Source organism: Eutrigla gurnardus (genome assembly GCF_963514095.1).
Source record: "Eutrigla gurnardus genome assembly, chromosome: 13".
Classification (NCBI taxonomy): domain Eukaryota; kingdom Metazoa; phylum Chordata; class Actinopteri; order Perciformes; family Triglidae; genus Eutrigla; species Eutrigla gurnardus.
In genome coordinates this window covers 7,030,485-7,046,002 of record NC_139936.1, presented here as the reverse complement: position 1 = coordinate 7,046,002, position 15,518 = coordinate 7,030,485, and the positions used below count along the sequence as shown (strand labels likewise).

At 39.2% G+C, this 15,518-nt stretch overlaps 3 protein-coding genes across 4 annotated transcripts; all 3 read left to right on the top strand.

Annotated features, from left to right (window-relative positions):
- The first annotated feature begins 222 nt into the window (after positions 1–222).
- LOC311022644 (arrestin domain-containing protein 3-like) lies at positions 223–4,980 on the top strand. Its single transcript, XM_084024082.1, has 6 exons — positions 223–687; positions 777–846; positions 1,414–1,561; positions 1,678–1,780; positions 1,881–2,146; positions 2,341–4,980. Exons 1-6 carry the CDS (start codon positions 414–416, stop codon positions 2,437–2,439), a joined length of 960 nt encoding a protein of 319 aa, XP_083880208.1. The 5' UTR covers positions 223–413; the 3' UTR covers positions 2,440–4,980.
- A 1,924-nt stretch (positions 4,981–6,904) lies between these two features.
- Positions 6,905–11,084, top strand: LOC311022642 (arrestin domain-containing protein 3-like). Of its 2 annotated transcripts, XM_084024079.1 has the most exons (6): positions 6,905–7,327; positions 7,423–7,492; positions 9,648–9,795; positions 9,912–10,014; positions 10,115–10,380; positions 10,562–11,084. In XM_084024079.1, exons 1-6 carry the CDS (start codon positions 7,054–7,056, stop codon positions 10,658–10,660), a joined length of 960 nt encoding a protein of 319 aa, XP_083880205.1. In that variant the 5' UTR covers positions 6,905–7,053; the 3' UTR covers positions 10,661–11,084. The 2 variants fall into 2 exon arrangements, with proteins under 2 accessions (XP_083880205.1, XP_083880206.1); XM_084024080.1 differs by lacking the exon at positions 10,115–10,380.
- Positions 11,085–13,299: 2,215 nt separating this feature from the next.
- LOC311023706 (arrestin domain-containing protein 3-like) lies at positions 13,300–15,480 on the top strand (the record flags this gene model as incomplete). Its single annotated transcript, XM_084025698.1, has 7 exons — positions 13,300–13,326; positions 13,441–13,555; positions 13,952–14,012; positions 14,163–14,313; positions 14,477–14,573; positions 15,017–15,273; positions 15,367–15,480. 7 exons carry the CDS (start codon positions 13,300–13,302, stop codon positions 15,478–15,480), a joined length of 822 nt encoding a protein of 273 aa, XP_083881824.1.
- Positions 15,481–15,518: the final 38 nt, after the last annotated feature.

The window sequence follows — 15,518 nt, the reverse complement described above, 5'->3', positions numbered from 1 at the left end:
AAATCTAGATTCTTGGGTCAAAACAAAGAAATTGGTGGATTATCTACACCAAACAGGATTGTACAAAAGGATTTGATGTAGTTCTTAATAACTAACTGTAGGGGCAGCAATACGCCAAAGCTGCGTCTAGTCTGCCTAACTAAAGAAGAAGAAGAGACCCCTGGCTCCTCCCTAAATCAAGGTTGGGTGTGCCGCATGTTCTGCGCATGCGCAGCCTTTTGGCATTTGTTTCTTTCTGTTGTCTTGTAATACTTAAATTGGTGATTACGTCTCCGGTTTGCACGAACAAGTTGATCTGTTTAAACTGCAGGGACACTTTTGCTTTTGTAGAACTAGAATATTGCATCTTTTAACACCGTTTTTCTTCTTTTTTTGTTTGTTTGTTGTTGTTTTTGTTTTAACTGGTCTCAACGATGTCCGAGAAGATAAAGAACTTCAACATCAACTTCAACGCTTTGAATGAGAAGGGCACGTTCTCCGCTGGCGATCTACTGACGGGCCAGCTCTCCTTCGACCTCACGAAGGAGACGAAAATCACTTCGATTACGATGACGCTGGTCGGAAAGGCGAGCGTCCACTGGTCAACCGGGGGAGGGGGGTCGAAGGGGAGAAGAAAAACTCGGAAACACTTCCATGCAAAGCTTGACTTCTTCAACTTAAAAACCGCCATCTCTCAAGCAAGCGACGGTATGCACTAACTGATTCGGGTGCATTCTAACGTTGTAAACAATGAGTCATTGTGAGTGAAGTCACGCAAGTTTGTCTTCCTCTCGCAGCCGCTGTTGAGACAGCAAAACTGCCGCCTGGCACGCATGTGTATCCCGTTACGTGCCAGATCCCACAGGGGTGTGTATGAACACTCAGTTGTCAACTTTGATTGTCTTTTTTCTTTTATAGATCCTTTTTTTGGGGGGGGGGGGTTGACGTATTATCACCCTCATACACTTTTGTCTTTAGTTGGAAGCAAGACTGATAACTTAAAAGTAGAGTACGTCATTTGGAAAAACACACAAGAATCCCTCGCCCTTCATGTCACTGTACTTTGATGACAAAATATGTTATCTAAAAGTTTGGGGTTTTATTTTACATTTCTTTTTGTCAAGTAATTTATTTACTTGTTTTAATTCAAAATTAAAATGTGTGGTTGATGAATAAACCAGGTGTGTAGCCTATGATGACATTCTTATGCTTTTATGTTCTTTATTAAATAGTTAATGTTTCTGTGTAGCCTAAATGTAATATTCCACAAATGACATTTTAATTTATTTATTTTTACATCAGAGAGCATTTAATTTATTCATTGCTGTCGGTATGATTAGATGGATAGACTTAAAGATCGTATCTGAGATTGTTTCCATCAGTAAGTCACTATGAACGTTTTCCTTTCTTAATAATTATTCTTTATCAATGCAGAGACTTCCCATCCAGCTTCCGTGGAGTTCATGGACAAGTAGTGTACACCTTGACAGTGGGCATCAGCAGACCCTGGCATATGGTCAAGGAATTTGTAACAGAGTTGAACTTTGAGGGCCGCATTGATACCAACCAGCCAGAGTTGCAGGTAAGTAAATCACAAACACGTTAACATACCGGGGGTAGGCAACTTTCATCACGTGCCTTTATGTCTATTCCTCATGTGATCTACTGCACCTCAGTCACTGTGCTGTTTGTCTGCAGGCTCCTCTCTCAGGATCCAACTACATGACAGTGTGCTTCCTGTGGTGTGCCTCTGGTCCTATCACCATGACAGCCAGTGTAGAGAAGAAAGCCTTCATCCCTGGTACCGTTTCTATTCGTTCATCCATCCGTCTGCATAGTGAAATAATCATGACGGCTTGGAGATCACCACATCTAAACAACTCTGTCTGTTCTTCCTGCAGGGGAAACTGTGAAAATATTTTGTAAGTTTAGTAACGCCTCAACTCGAACAGCGACGCCAAAGGTGACACTGCAGCAGAAACAGCTTTTCTACACCCTCAATAGGGGCCATAGCAGGATGGTCATGAAAAACATAGTGTCAATGACAGGAAATGCCATCAGCGCTCACACCTCTAATGTGCACACTGTAATTGAGCTCACTATCCCCCCGTTGACATCGCACACCATTTCTAACTGCAGCATCATCCATGTGGATTACTTTATTGAGGTTGGTACCAATGACTAAGATGCTGGAAGAAATCATTTATTTGTTTCTGATCCAGTTTGGCTCAGTTGTTCATAGAGCTTTCATTTGCTACTTTAAATACATCTAGATTTGATGTTACTTATTATATCTGTGATGGATTTTCAGCGGATCAGGATTTCTAGTGTGTTTATGTTGTTTTCTTGTGTCTCCTACAGGTGAACCTCTGTGTAAAATATTCCTTCAACCTCACAGTGCTGATCCCCATCATCCTGTGTGACACGCCTGTTAACGCTCAACCGCCAGTCCATTTGTGAGTTTCAAATGCATCTAATACGGGATGACAACATACTGTCATTCCTCACTCTGACCTGTTACTGGATGAGCTGTATTTCTCAGGGGTTTTATATTTTTTTCCACATTTTAAAGATGTCTCAACTTCTCTTTTGCTAATTTTTATACGATTTAGCTGCTAATTCTAGTCTCCACACAACCGAATTCTATCCGTGTTTACTTTGTGTACTACTTGATGTATGTTCCATCGCTAAAGTATTTGAAAAGTTAATTTATAATCAACTTTCTCACTACCTCACAATTAACAATATACTATCACCTTTCCAGTCGGGTTTCAGGTCAAACCATTCAACAACAACTGCTCTTTTGAAATTTACAAATGATGTGTTTTCTGCTGCTGAAAATGGTGAACTCACTGGTGCAATCTTTATTGATTTAACTAAAGCTTTTGATTTTGTTGATCGCTATTTTCTATTAGACAAACTGTTCAATATTGGTCTCTCTCTCAATGCAGTCCAGTGGTTTAGCTCTTACCTTCACAACAGAAAACAGTGTGTTGTCTTAAATGGATATCAATCTGATTTTCTTACGCAACAATGTGGTGTCCCTCAGGGGTCAACTCTTGGCCCACTTCTATTTTCGATCTATGTAAATAATCTCCCAACAAGTCTTGCTAAATGCCGTGTTCAACTTTATGCTGATGACACCGTCATATATACATCCCAGTCTGACATAACACAAATTCAGTCCTCCCTTCAGTCCGACTTTATTTCTGTCCAGGAATGGTTGTCATGTAACAAACTCCTTCTTAATAAATCAAAATCCTATATTATGATATTTGGTACCAGACATAAACTTAAATCCATCCCTGGTTCTTGTGTTATAAACTGTAATGACGGCTCTCCACTGCAAAAAGTTGACACCTTCAAATATCTTGGCGTTTGGCTAGACTCTGAACTTACTTTTAAACCTCACATTAATCATCTTTTATGCAAAGTCAATTTTGGGATTAATATGTTGTATCGTTCTCGTACTTGTTTTCCATCTAATGTACGTAAGAAACTGGCCACTCAACTTATACTCCCAATTATAGATTATTGTGATGTTATATATCAAAGTGCTCATAAATCAGACCTTGCTTCACTTAACATAGCCTACAATAGACTCTGTAGATTTGTCCTTGGATGCCCTTTTCTTACCCATCACTGCACAATGTACACTAGACTCAACTGGCCAACATTGAATATGAGAAGACACATGCACTGGTTACAGCTGATATACAAATGCATTTACTTTAATTACCCATCCTATCTACAGCAGTATCTTACACTATATACTAGGGTTGTCAAAAGTATCGAAACTCAAAAAAGTATCGATACTAAAATGTTGTATCCGGATACGATACTCATTTTCAGAAGTATCGATACCACCCCAATTTAGTTTTTATCAGGCTTGCCTTTACAACCTCAAAATATTGTTCCAATTGTTATTGTTTATTTTATTTATTTATTTTTTGCACTACCTCAGACCTGAAACTTGTTATTTTTGCATTTTTTTTGTTAATAAAAATATTTATTTTAAATTTTGGGGTCTTTTTTTCATCCTTGTGGTATCGAAAATGGTATCGAGTATCGAATATTTTCCTGAGTATCGGTATTGAGTTGAAAATTTTAGTACCGTGACAACCCTACTATATACAACAAGTTATCATATTAGACATTCATCGCAACCTTTTTTTTTGTTCCCAATGTCATTAAATCATTTGGTAGAAGAGCTTTTATGTTTAAAGCACCAGCAGATTGGAACAATCTTCCTGCTAATATCAGATCCAGTTCCTCTCTTGGTATTTTCAAGCATGCTCTGTCTTCTCATCTCATGGTGACCTGTTCCTGTTTTCACTGAAGATGCATTTCTGATTTGTTGAACTGACACTAAACATTATACACTGTCATTCTAGTCTCAATGTTGACCATTGTGGCCTTATTACGGTTGTTTTGTTCTGTACATATGTAGTTACAATAACTGTGGTTTTTTCTGTTTGTTTGTTTGCTTGTTTTGTCTGTTTGATTTTCTATATTGCTGAGAACATGTTTGTCTGTTGAATCTATGTTTGTCTATATGTTTGGACCCCCTCGAAAACGAGATGGTACATCTCAAGGGGTTTTATCCAAATAAACACATTTTCATCATTTTCATCATGTTTGTCTCTGTTTGAATGTTTACCACTACTTGCCTTGTTGTATGTTATTATTGTACCCTTAATAGTTCTGTAACTGAAAGTTGCCATTCTGTTTTATCCATGATCTCAATGGAATATTGTAATGTCTTTAGGAAGTTTGTTATGTTTCAGCATATTATTCAGTAGTCTGAAGCATGAGGGGAAAGATGTGTTCCATTTTGAATGTTATAACCACTTGCTCCATACCAGAGATTTTATTATCGACATGCCCACTGTTAACATACAGATGCAAATGTTCTGTTCTTGTCTAAAAGGAAAATATGTTACTATGTATGAATTCCAATCTGAATCTTCAAGTGTCTCAAATAATCCTGAAAAATATAACATGAAGATGTGTTCATTCTCTCAACAAGAATTGGGTTTTTTAACATTAACTGTTATATGCATGCGTTTTGTGGTGAAGCATTTGACCCTGTAATCTGACAATCGTTTCTAACCATTACATCCGTTTGACTTAAAATCCAAAAAGAAAAACCCACAGAAACACATTTTTACACATTTGTGTTCTCCTCGTAATTATCATCAACGGATCATGATTTATAAATGTTTATTCTAATAATACTCATATCCCACAGTACAGAAAGTTTGCCTACCATCTGTCACCAAGTTCTTACATACTTGTGTTATTACTTCTTATCAGAATACCATCTAGAAACATAAGGATAAGAGATTAAGTAACCCAGATATCTCCTGACCCAACCTTTTTTTAATGAGTAACGAGTTTGTGTGCCTCAATGGATCAAATTATCTTAACATCTTCAGATGTCTCTATAAAATCTGTAAATCATCTCAAATCTGGTCATACAAGAAGAGGGCTGTCTTTTGACAAAAATAGTGTAGGTCAACCAACACGCATGCATTTGTTGTCTTAGTTGATTTAATGCAAGTCTGTAAAACTGATTTTCTCCATGAATAATCACAAGAAAGCACCACTTTAAATGTGTGTTTACCAGATATGCTCATATGGTTCTTGGAAATAAGTAAATCACCATTAAAAAGCCTTTTCTTCTTTTAAATGACTAATCTAACTAAAGAAATCTTCGCCCCCCTTTCTGAAAAGAGAACATACATTTCTATTTTAAAGGAAGTAAATGTATAATGTATCTCATTTCTGAAGCAGGGATTTGGCCGTAAAGCCTTTACTTGGATTCCTTTTACAAGAATATGTTGATAATAAAGAAAAAGTAAATAAAATGTGAGATACAATGGCAATTGTCATGATAACTCCTCAACTCCGGCCCTGTGATAGACTGGCGTGTACCCTCCTTCACCCAATGACAGCTGGGATCGGCTCCAGCCCCCCGCGACCCTGAATACAGGATAAGCGGTAGACAATGGATGGACTCCTCAACTCCAATGTGTGATCAAGGTCATTGTCCAAATATCACAAGCAGTCTCGAGTATGAGTGCCAACACAGTAGGGCGACAAAAACATATTCAGGTAGGTTTTCATTTGTTAATTTTAACACAAAGTATGTATTACCTTTATTCATATACATTGCTTGTGAATAACTAATTTGATATTTACACATATTCGACCTACATCCAATAAGTGAAGAGTAATTGTATGTAAGTGTGGGCTAGAAGCCCAACATGCAGAAATATGACAGATGGTTTGGATTCAGTGATGGGAGAAGTCTTTTACTCAAGAACTCCTACTGAACTTAGAGAAAGCACCAGCTATCTATCATTTAAAATAAAACGTAAGAGATGGATTAAAAACAACCAAAACTGCAATCATCAATAACTGACCTACTTGTGCTGCACTTCTTTGTGTTGCACTTATTTTATTTTATTTTTTCATGTCTGTTTTCTCTCTCTCTATCTTTTTTCTCTTTTGCTTTCTATCCTTCTTGCATTTTTTATTTTTTTCTCACTAATGTAATGTGATGATGTGTTGACCTGCCAAGGGACTACAGACGAAAATGAGCTTTTTTGCTAACTCTGGCATATTTACATTTTGAGTGTAAACTGAAAATGTCAATTGATGTGCATTGTCCCTTTTAAATAAACAAATAAATAAAAAAAATAAAGAAATAGTAAGAACACAGTGTATCAAATATAAATACATGTAGTTCCACATTCCACCACTGGTCGTTAAATCACTTACTTTTAGCCTCTTCGTTAACCCTTCATCCCACATGACCGACATGACACCCCTGGCTCCTCCCTAAATCAAGGTTGGGTGTGCCGCATGTTCTGCGCATGCGCGTTGGCATTTGTTTTTTCTGTTGTCTTGTAATAATTGATGATTACGTCTCCGGTTTGCACGAACAAGTTGATCTGTTTAAACTGCAGGGACACTTTTGCTTTTGTAGAACTAGAATATTGCATCTTTTAACACCGTTTTTCTTCTTTTTTTTGTTTGTTGTTGTTTTTGTTTTAACTGGTCTCAACGATGTTCGAGAAGATAAAGAACTTCAACATCAACTTCAACGCTTTGAATGAGAAGGGCACGTTCTCCGCTGGCGATCTACTGACGGGCCAGCTCTCCTTCGACCTCACGAAGGAGACGAAAATCACTTCGATTACGATGACGCTGGTCGGAAAGGCGAGCGTCCACTGGTCAACCGGGGGAGGGGGGTCGAAGCGGAGAAGAAGAACTCGGAAACACTTCCATGCAAAGCTGGACTTCTTCAACTTAAAAACCGCCATCTCTCAAGCAAGCCACGGTACGCGCTCACTGATAACCGTTCGGGTGCATTCTAACGTTGTAAACAATGAGTCATTGTGAGTGAAGTCACGCAAGTTTGTCTTCCTCTCGCAGCCGCTGTTGGGACAGCAAAACTGCCGCCTGGCACGCATGTGTATCCCGTTACGTGCCAGATCCCACAGGGGTGTGTATGAACACTTTTGGGGGGGGGGGGGTCGACGTACACGTATTATCACCCTCATACACTTTTGTACTTTGATGACAACATATGTTATCTAAAAGTTTGGGTTTTTATTTTACATTTCTTTTTGTCAATTAATTTATCTACTTGTTTTAATTCAAACGGCTGCATTAAGCTAAATTAAAATGTGTGGTCGATGAATAAACCTGGGCCCTCATTTATAAAGCTTGCGTACGCACAAAACGGGGCTGGAAACGTGCGTACGCCACTTTCCACGCAAATGTTGTGATCTATAAAAAACAAACTTGACGGGAAAGTGTGCGTACCCGTAAGCAAACTCTGAGGCATGCGTACCGGTACGCACATTCTGGAGACTGGAAGGGAATCAGCAGTAAACGTGAGAAGAACTATATATTTTTGATGACTCGCACACATTTAATTACACTCCATATCATACGTTAGATCTGCGTTATCATGATGAACTCCAGCAATGTTTTTGACGCTTTTAATGAGTGATAGTTTTTTTCATATTAACACCTTCTTTTAAAATCTGACTTGTATCTTAAATCAAAATCATTTTTGAAATATTGAATCAGCGCTGTCACCGCAGGAGGAGGAGACGGCCCAATTGCATGTAATACAGTAATACCTTCCATTAGATCACTGTAGAACACAGCGGGAATAACTAAATATTCTCCTTATTTTTATATATAATCAACGCACATACATACAGCCATTAAGCCATCGTATAATTGTTACACTTATCCTCGTTTTTAAACCACCAGAGCGCAGAGGAAATGCGCTATAATGAGTGGCACGCTCGTGCGCGCTCAGTCGTGGAGCGTGGAGAGCGCAACTTTAGCAAACTTCAGGAGGCAGACTCTACCACTCGGCAAAGGTGGTAGAGACCCCAGCATGATGAGCCTCGGCCCCCTGCCCGACTGGAGGGGTATCAACAGGGTGCAAGAATCCGTGAGGATGTTATGCGTTTGTAATATAAGGAAGACAACAATCAATGTTCATTGTAAACGTATTATTTTATTAATCACAGTGCGCGTTTGCCGTAGCTCATCTGCAACGTTGTTGATGGCGGTGATTGTGTCTCGCTGAAGTTGCAGGACGGCATCAGTGTGCACCCGACCGCTTGATGTGCCATGCGTCCGGGGTGCGCTGCTGCTTTGCGCCGGACCCGGACGCTGTGCCGAGGGCCCGTCACCGTCACCCTCCTCACGTCACCCTCCTCTACGCCACACGCTGCAGACTCTGGAAGGACAAAAACTATTTAACGTTTTGTTTTATATACAATAAAAGTTTAAAATCTGTTCACCCTTATCCCTCTCAGTCGCGTCTGTTTCTCCCTCCTTTTCAGACACAATCCCCGTCAAAGTCACATCAAAATCAAACCTCCTCAAATACTCAAGCAATACATTAAATCCATGTTAGGAGCGGAAAGATGTCATTTACCTTCAGTTCACCGTCCGCTCCGTCCCACTGACGCCGTTGACAGCAGCAGCAATGTGTTGCCACTCGCACTGCGTCTTTTTATTCGTGATCCCGCTGCTGTGACCACTAAATTAAATTATTGTCCGTGCCTCCACCTCCCCAACAAGTGTCTCTTTCTCCGTTTCTGAAAAGTTACGTTTCTTTGCTTTTTCCTGACCTGTCGCCGTGATTCACCACACGGAAACGATTGCATGCCGGCTCATTAACATAGTAAAATATGGGCGTGTACAGGGCGGGACTCAGGTACGCACACTTGTAGGTGATCCTGTGATTTATAAAGGGAACATTGCGTACAGCTTGCGTGCGCACAGTTTTATAAATCAGATTTTTTTTTGGCGCACGCAAACTTTGGCTTTTTGGCGTACGTACACTTTTAGTTAGGATCCTACGCACAGTTTTATAAATGAGGGCCCAGGTGTGTAGCCTATGATGACATTCTTATGATTTCAAGTGTTTTATGTTCCATATTAAATAAATGTAATATTCCACAAATGACATTTTAATTTATTTATTTTTACATCAGAGAGCATTTAATTTATTCATTGCTGTCGGTATGATTAGATGGATAGACTTAAAGATCGTATCTGAGATTGTTTCCATCAGTAAGTCACTACGACCGTTTTCCTTTCTTAATAATTATTCTTTATCAATGCAGAGACTTCCCATCCAGCTTCCGTGGAGTTCATGGACAAGTAGTGTACACCTTGACAGTGGGCATCAGCAGACCCTGGCATATGGACAAGGAATTTGTAACAGAGTTGAACTTTGCGGGCCGCATTGATACCAACCAGCCAGAGTTGCAGGTAAGTAAATCACAAACACGTTAACATACCGGGGGTAGGCAACTTTCATCACGTGCCTTTATGTCTATTCCTCATGTGATCTACTGCACCTCAGTCACTGTGCTGTTTGTCTGCAGGCTCCTCTCTCAGGATCCAACGACATGACAGTGTGCTGCCTGTGGTGTGCCTCTGGTCCTATCACCATGACAGCCAGTGTAGAGAAGAAAGCCTTCATCCCTGGTACCGTTTCTATTCGTTCATCCATCCGTCTGCATAGTGAAATAATCATGACGGCTTGGAGATCACCACATCCAAACAACTCTGTCTGTTCTTCCTGCAGGGGAAACTGTGAAAATATTTTGTAAGTTTAGTAATGCTTCAACTCGAACAGCGACGCCAAAGGTGACACTGCAGCAGAAACAGCTTTTCTACACCCTCAATAGGGTCAATAGCAGGATGTTCATGAAAAACATAGTGTCAATGACAGGAAATGCCATCAGCGCTCACACCTCTGATGTGCACACTGTAATTGAGCTCACTATCCCCCCGTTGACATCGCACACCATTTCTAACTGCAGCATCATCCATGTGGATTACTTTATTGAGGTTGGTACCAATGACTAAGATGCTGGAAGAAATCATTTATTTGTTTCTGATCCAGTTTGGCTCAGTTGTTCATAGAGCTTTAAATACATCTAGACTTGATGTTACTTATTATATCTGTGATGGATTTTCAGCGGATCAGGATTTCTAGTGTGTTTATGTTGTTTTCTTGTGTCTCCTACAGGTGAACCTCTGTGTAAAATATTCCTCCAACCTCACAGTGCTGATCCCCATCATCCTGTGTGACACGCCTGTTAACGCTCAACCGCCAGCCTATTTGTGAGTTTCAAATGCATCTAATACGGGATGCCAACATACTGTCATTCCTCACTCTGACCTGTTACTGGATGAGCTGTATTTCTCAGGGGTTTTTTGTATCAGGCTCACCTGACAGGGGATAACCTTTGCCACTGAGCATTATCTGTCAAATGCACAGTTTGTGTTACTTGACTTTTATACATTTATACATTTTTTTGTATATTTTTTCCCACATTTTAAAGATGTCTCGACTTCTCTTTTGCTAATTTTTATACGATTTAGCTGCTAATTCTAGTCTCCACACAGCCGAATTCTATCCGTGTTTACTTTGTGTACTACTTGATGTTTGTCTCTGTTTGAATGTTTACCACTACTTGCCTTGTTGTATGTTATTATTGTACCCTTAATAGTTCTGTAACTGAAAGTTGCCATTCTGTTTTATCCATGATCTCAATGGAATAATGTCTATAGGAAGTCTGTTATGTTTCAGCATATTATTCAGTAGTCTGAAGCATGAGGGGAAAGATGTGTTCCAGTTTGAATGTTATAACCACTTGCTCCATACCAGAGATTTTATTATCGACATGCCCACTGTTAACATACAGATGCAAATGTTATGTTCTTGTCCAAAAGGAAAATATGTTACTATGTATGAATTCCAATCTGAATCTTCAAGTGTCTCAAATATTGGAATATATTATTATATGGTATTATTAGTTACAAAATGTATTGTGTTAATTCTCTCAACAAGAATCCGTTTTTTTAACATTAACTGTTGTTATATGCATGCATTTTGTGGTGAAGCATTTGACCCTGTAATCTGACTTAATTAGAAATGAAGACATTGTAAAACTAAATGTGCTCTTAAATGTTGACGATGACAAAGACCTACCATGCAAACAGCTTGAAGGCTCGGCAGAACCGATTCAATGCCATGCACCAAATTACTTTTTGTTCCCTTCAGCAGAGAAAACTGCACAAACTAAATTCACTCTTTTAAGCTTGATTATGTGTCATTGCGAACACCATCAGCTTAATTTCCTGGAGGAGCCCAGTCTCTTTGCTATTCAGCTAACACTCACTCTAAGCGAGCCAATATGTTAATATTCACTAGCTTCACATGGCTGGCAAATGTGGATTCACATCATGTCAGGCTGCTCCTTCCATATTGCCGCTGTCTGAAAATGACTTTTTATGTTTTTGTTGGAATATGAAACTAATTGGAATTGGGCTCTGATTCAGAATGAGTCGACACATTGACAGCCATAGCTGCTGAGCATACTGACTAGCTTTAGCTGTTGTTGGGCTTGACTCATTTGCTCATGTTTTGGACAATGAACTAGGTGTCAGTAATGTTTTGCTGCAAGTACATCCAAAGTAAATGTACATAGACCCGCTCTGTCTTGTACAATATATTGTAATATATTGTGTGTCTGGTTTGAGTCAATGTCATCTGTGCTACTGAAAAGCTGGTTTATGTCGTTTTGAAAAAAATCGAAATAATAATGTTGAGGTCCCAACTCTCCACCAAAGAGCCTGCTTTCCTTTATGCTGCTTTCTCTCTGAGAAATCATACGATAATGCCGTAATGCATGTTTTTCTCAAAAGGGATTTTTGCGGATTGTCATTACAACTGCAGTGAAAGATAAACATATGTAATGTTTACATGAAATGTAATAAAAATGTGTCAGTAAGTTTTGTCTTGTTGGAAATATGAGGCAGTGCATCTGGTTTCCTATAGGGGGCAACAACATGCAGGTTTCCAGTCTGCGGAGCTACTTCATTTGGAGGCTCTCTGTATTATTTAAGCCACAAAACCTTTCAAACGAGTGCTTACCACTACCAAACATATTGTACATATCTGTTGATGACTTCAACCCCAGTGCATAGCAGGCACAAAGGGTATCACTGTTTTGTTGACTGTCAGCAGTCTGATATCACCTATGTAGACTTTAACAGAAGATTATTTACTGTACTATAATAGGTAACTGATCTAATAAAATAAATAAAGGTTAAGTGCATATGACACTGACACAGTACTGTAATAAAATGTGTTGTAATTATTTATTATCTTATTTTTAGAATGGTGCTTTGCTCTGGTTTTAAAAAAGTGCTATATAAAGAAATAATACTTTCCCTCTTTCATAGAGCTGCTCACCAGAATATATTATATTTTAATTTAATATACATTTAATTGAATATGATTTATACTTTATAGATAGTTTGGGATACTTTCACACTTTTCTGAAATAACATGATTTTTGCTAACATTATGCAGGTTTTGTTTATCTCACCTGATCCCTGCTTATGCGTTTGACAGGTGTTAGACACACCCACAATAGGAGTGCCAGCAGCAGCCTGTTGTAGCATGCTGTCACCACAGAATGAGCTCATTCATTAAATTATGTTTTACAATACATTAATTTATGCAAGAAACATGCATATGATATTCTATTAACACAAATTTGCTCTCCCTAAGCATCTACATCAGCATCTACCAATCAGGTTCCAGTAAGCAAGATGTACTGATATACAATATTGCGGTTTAATTATTACCCAAGCGTCTATCTGCATGCAGAGAAACACCACGGCATAAAATCTCTGTCCTCACTGTCTCGCCTTACCTCGTGCTTACAGCTTTGCTTGGCGGTCACACAGTGTAACATGTCAAACAGTGTTAAGAGCTTTTCAGTGGGATATAATCCCATAAGCGAAAGTGGTATTTTCACCAGTGGTGACCGTATTACAGGACAAATTACACTGGAACTGTCTCAAAACTGCAACATAAGTTCACTCTGTGTAAAGCTGAAGGGAAAAGCAGAAGTCGCATGGATTCAAAGGTACGGACAGATAGTCATAAGGCACCATAAGAAGGAGAAATACTTCAGCATCAAGCAAGTTATCATTCAGGAGGGCCAGGGTAAGTGAATTATGTCATTCAATATTTTATTCTTTGTAATGTGGTACTCTTAAATTAAAAAATAAATGACGTAATGAAAAGTTTTTTTCATTTAAAATATCAACCCAGCACTAGTTTTGCATCTATTCTCTCTTTTTTTTAAGTATTTGTCGCTGTTACGTTGATATTATCTTGTTAACTTTTGTCACTGTATAAGTAAAGCTTTTATTCTGCAGTAACTGTATTCGGAATGATAGCAAATGGATCAATCAAGGTGAATAATAAACACTGGAACGATTATAATTGGGCAGCCATGCTGTCAAGAGCAGAGTCTAATGTCTAGACATATATTAACTTATGTTCTGATTGATATAACCAGTGGTGGGAGCCACATTAAGTAACTTCATTACCTTTCAGGTAGTAACGTTGTTGGCCAGGGCTCCCACGTCTTCCCATTCAGCTTTCAGATCCCTTCGGAGTGAGTTATCTCTAAAAACCAGTGTCTTTAAACGTGAACACATTTGTTGTTGTTTTGAAACAAGCCTCTATAATAATATCGGTATAATATAGTAATAATAATATATTACTGTCGCCCATCCAGTGTACATTGTGTTGTCACATCTTGCAGAGACCTGCCATCCTCCTTTAGAGGCTCATTTGGAAAGATCCAGTACAGTCTGGAGGCAAATCTGAGCAGGTCGATGAGAATGGACACCAAAGCTAAGGCCAAGTTCACTCTCATCCACAAAGGAAACCCAAACAGTGATCCATCACTGATGGTAATCACCTCACAACACACACACACACACACACACACACACACACACACACACACACACACACACACACACACACACATCCAATGTGTTTGCTATTTTACTTTGACACAGCTGCAGTACTGAGAAGTTCACACTACCATCTAATTAGTCCTTCTCCTGTCAGACTCCACAGCACAGCGTCACCGATAAGAAAATGAAGCTCTTTACATCTGGAACAGTTGGCATGGATGTAAATATTGCGCAATCAGGTTTCCGTCAAGGTAAATTTAGAGAATGAGTCTTCTAAAATGTGTGATTCATACACTCTCTCCACAATATACGAACAGTGAGTTAGCAGAGGAACCACATATAGCTCAAAGTCCCTCTGCTCATGGAATGTTTTTATGGACTGAAGATAAGACAAAATAGGCCATAAATTATTGTAATTGTCACGCTTTGAATTTAAAGCAATTCATCTTTTAATTTGGGATTTAGTTCCATGTCTACAATAACAGAAAATGAATTGGATTTATACGCTGTAACTCAAATATGTTGCATTCAAACAATAAAATTGCAGATGTAATCTAATGCAGATGTAATCAGCCAACCTCACCTTTGTCACATCGTAGGAGTGTGCAGGATTCAACCAAAGAGTAAGAGGGATAATTGTGTTATGTATTGCACTTCATTGTGTTGTACATTGTGATGCTGCTCCGTTTCACAGGGGAAGGCATAAAGGTTCTGGCCTGCATTCAGAACACATCTTCCAGTGAAATCAAGCCCAAGTTCTGTTTGTATGAGAAGTACAGCTACTTTGCAATGCGAAAGAGGAAACTCCAAATCAATGACATCCTGACAGAGGTGGGTGATCCCATCCCACCGTTAACGAGTCAGAATGTCACCAGGATCATCACCATCCCTCCCGGCACGTCTCCGTCCATCTTAAACTGCAACATCATCAAAGTAGAGTACAGGCTTAAGGTGTGTATGTCTTCTCAAAATCTATCAGTAGCTCTTTATGCCAACAGGGCTGCCCGATCCTTTCCATAAGCACTGAATATTTGTCCACCACAGGTCAGTCTGGATGTCAAGTACGCCTCCAACCCCGAGATCAAGTTCCCCATAGTCGTCCTGCCTGCTTTACAGGAGCATCTGCCTGCTTGTCCTACCTATTCCATGTTTGCTTAATCCCTCAGGCAAATGGCAAGAATGATGTCACATGTGCT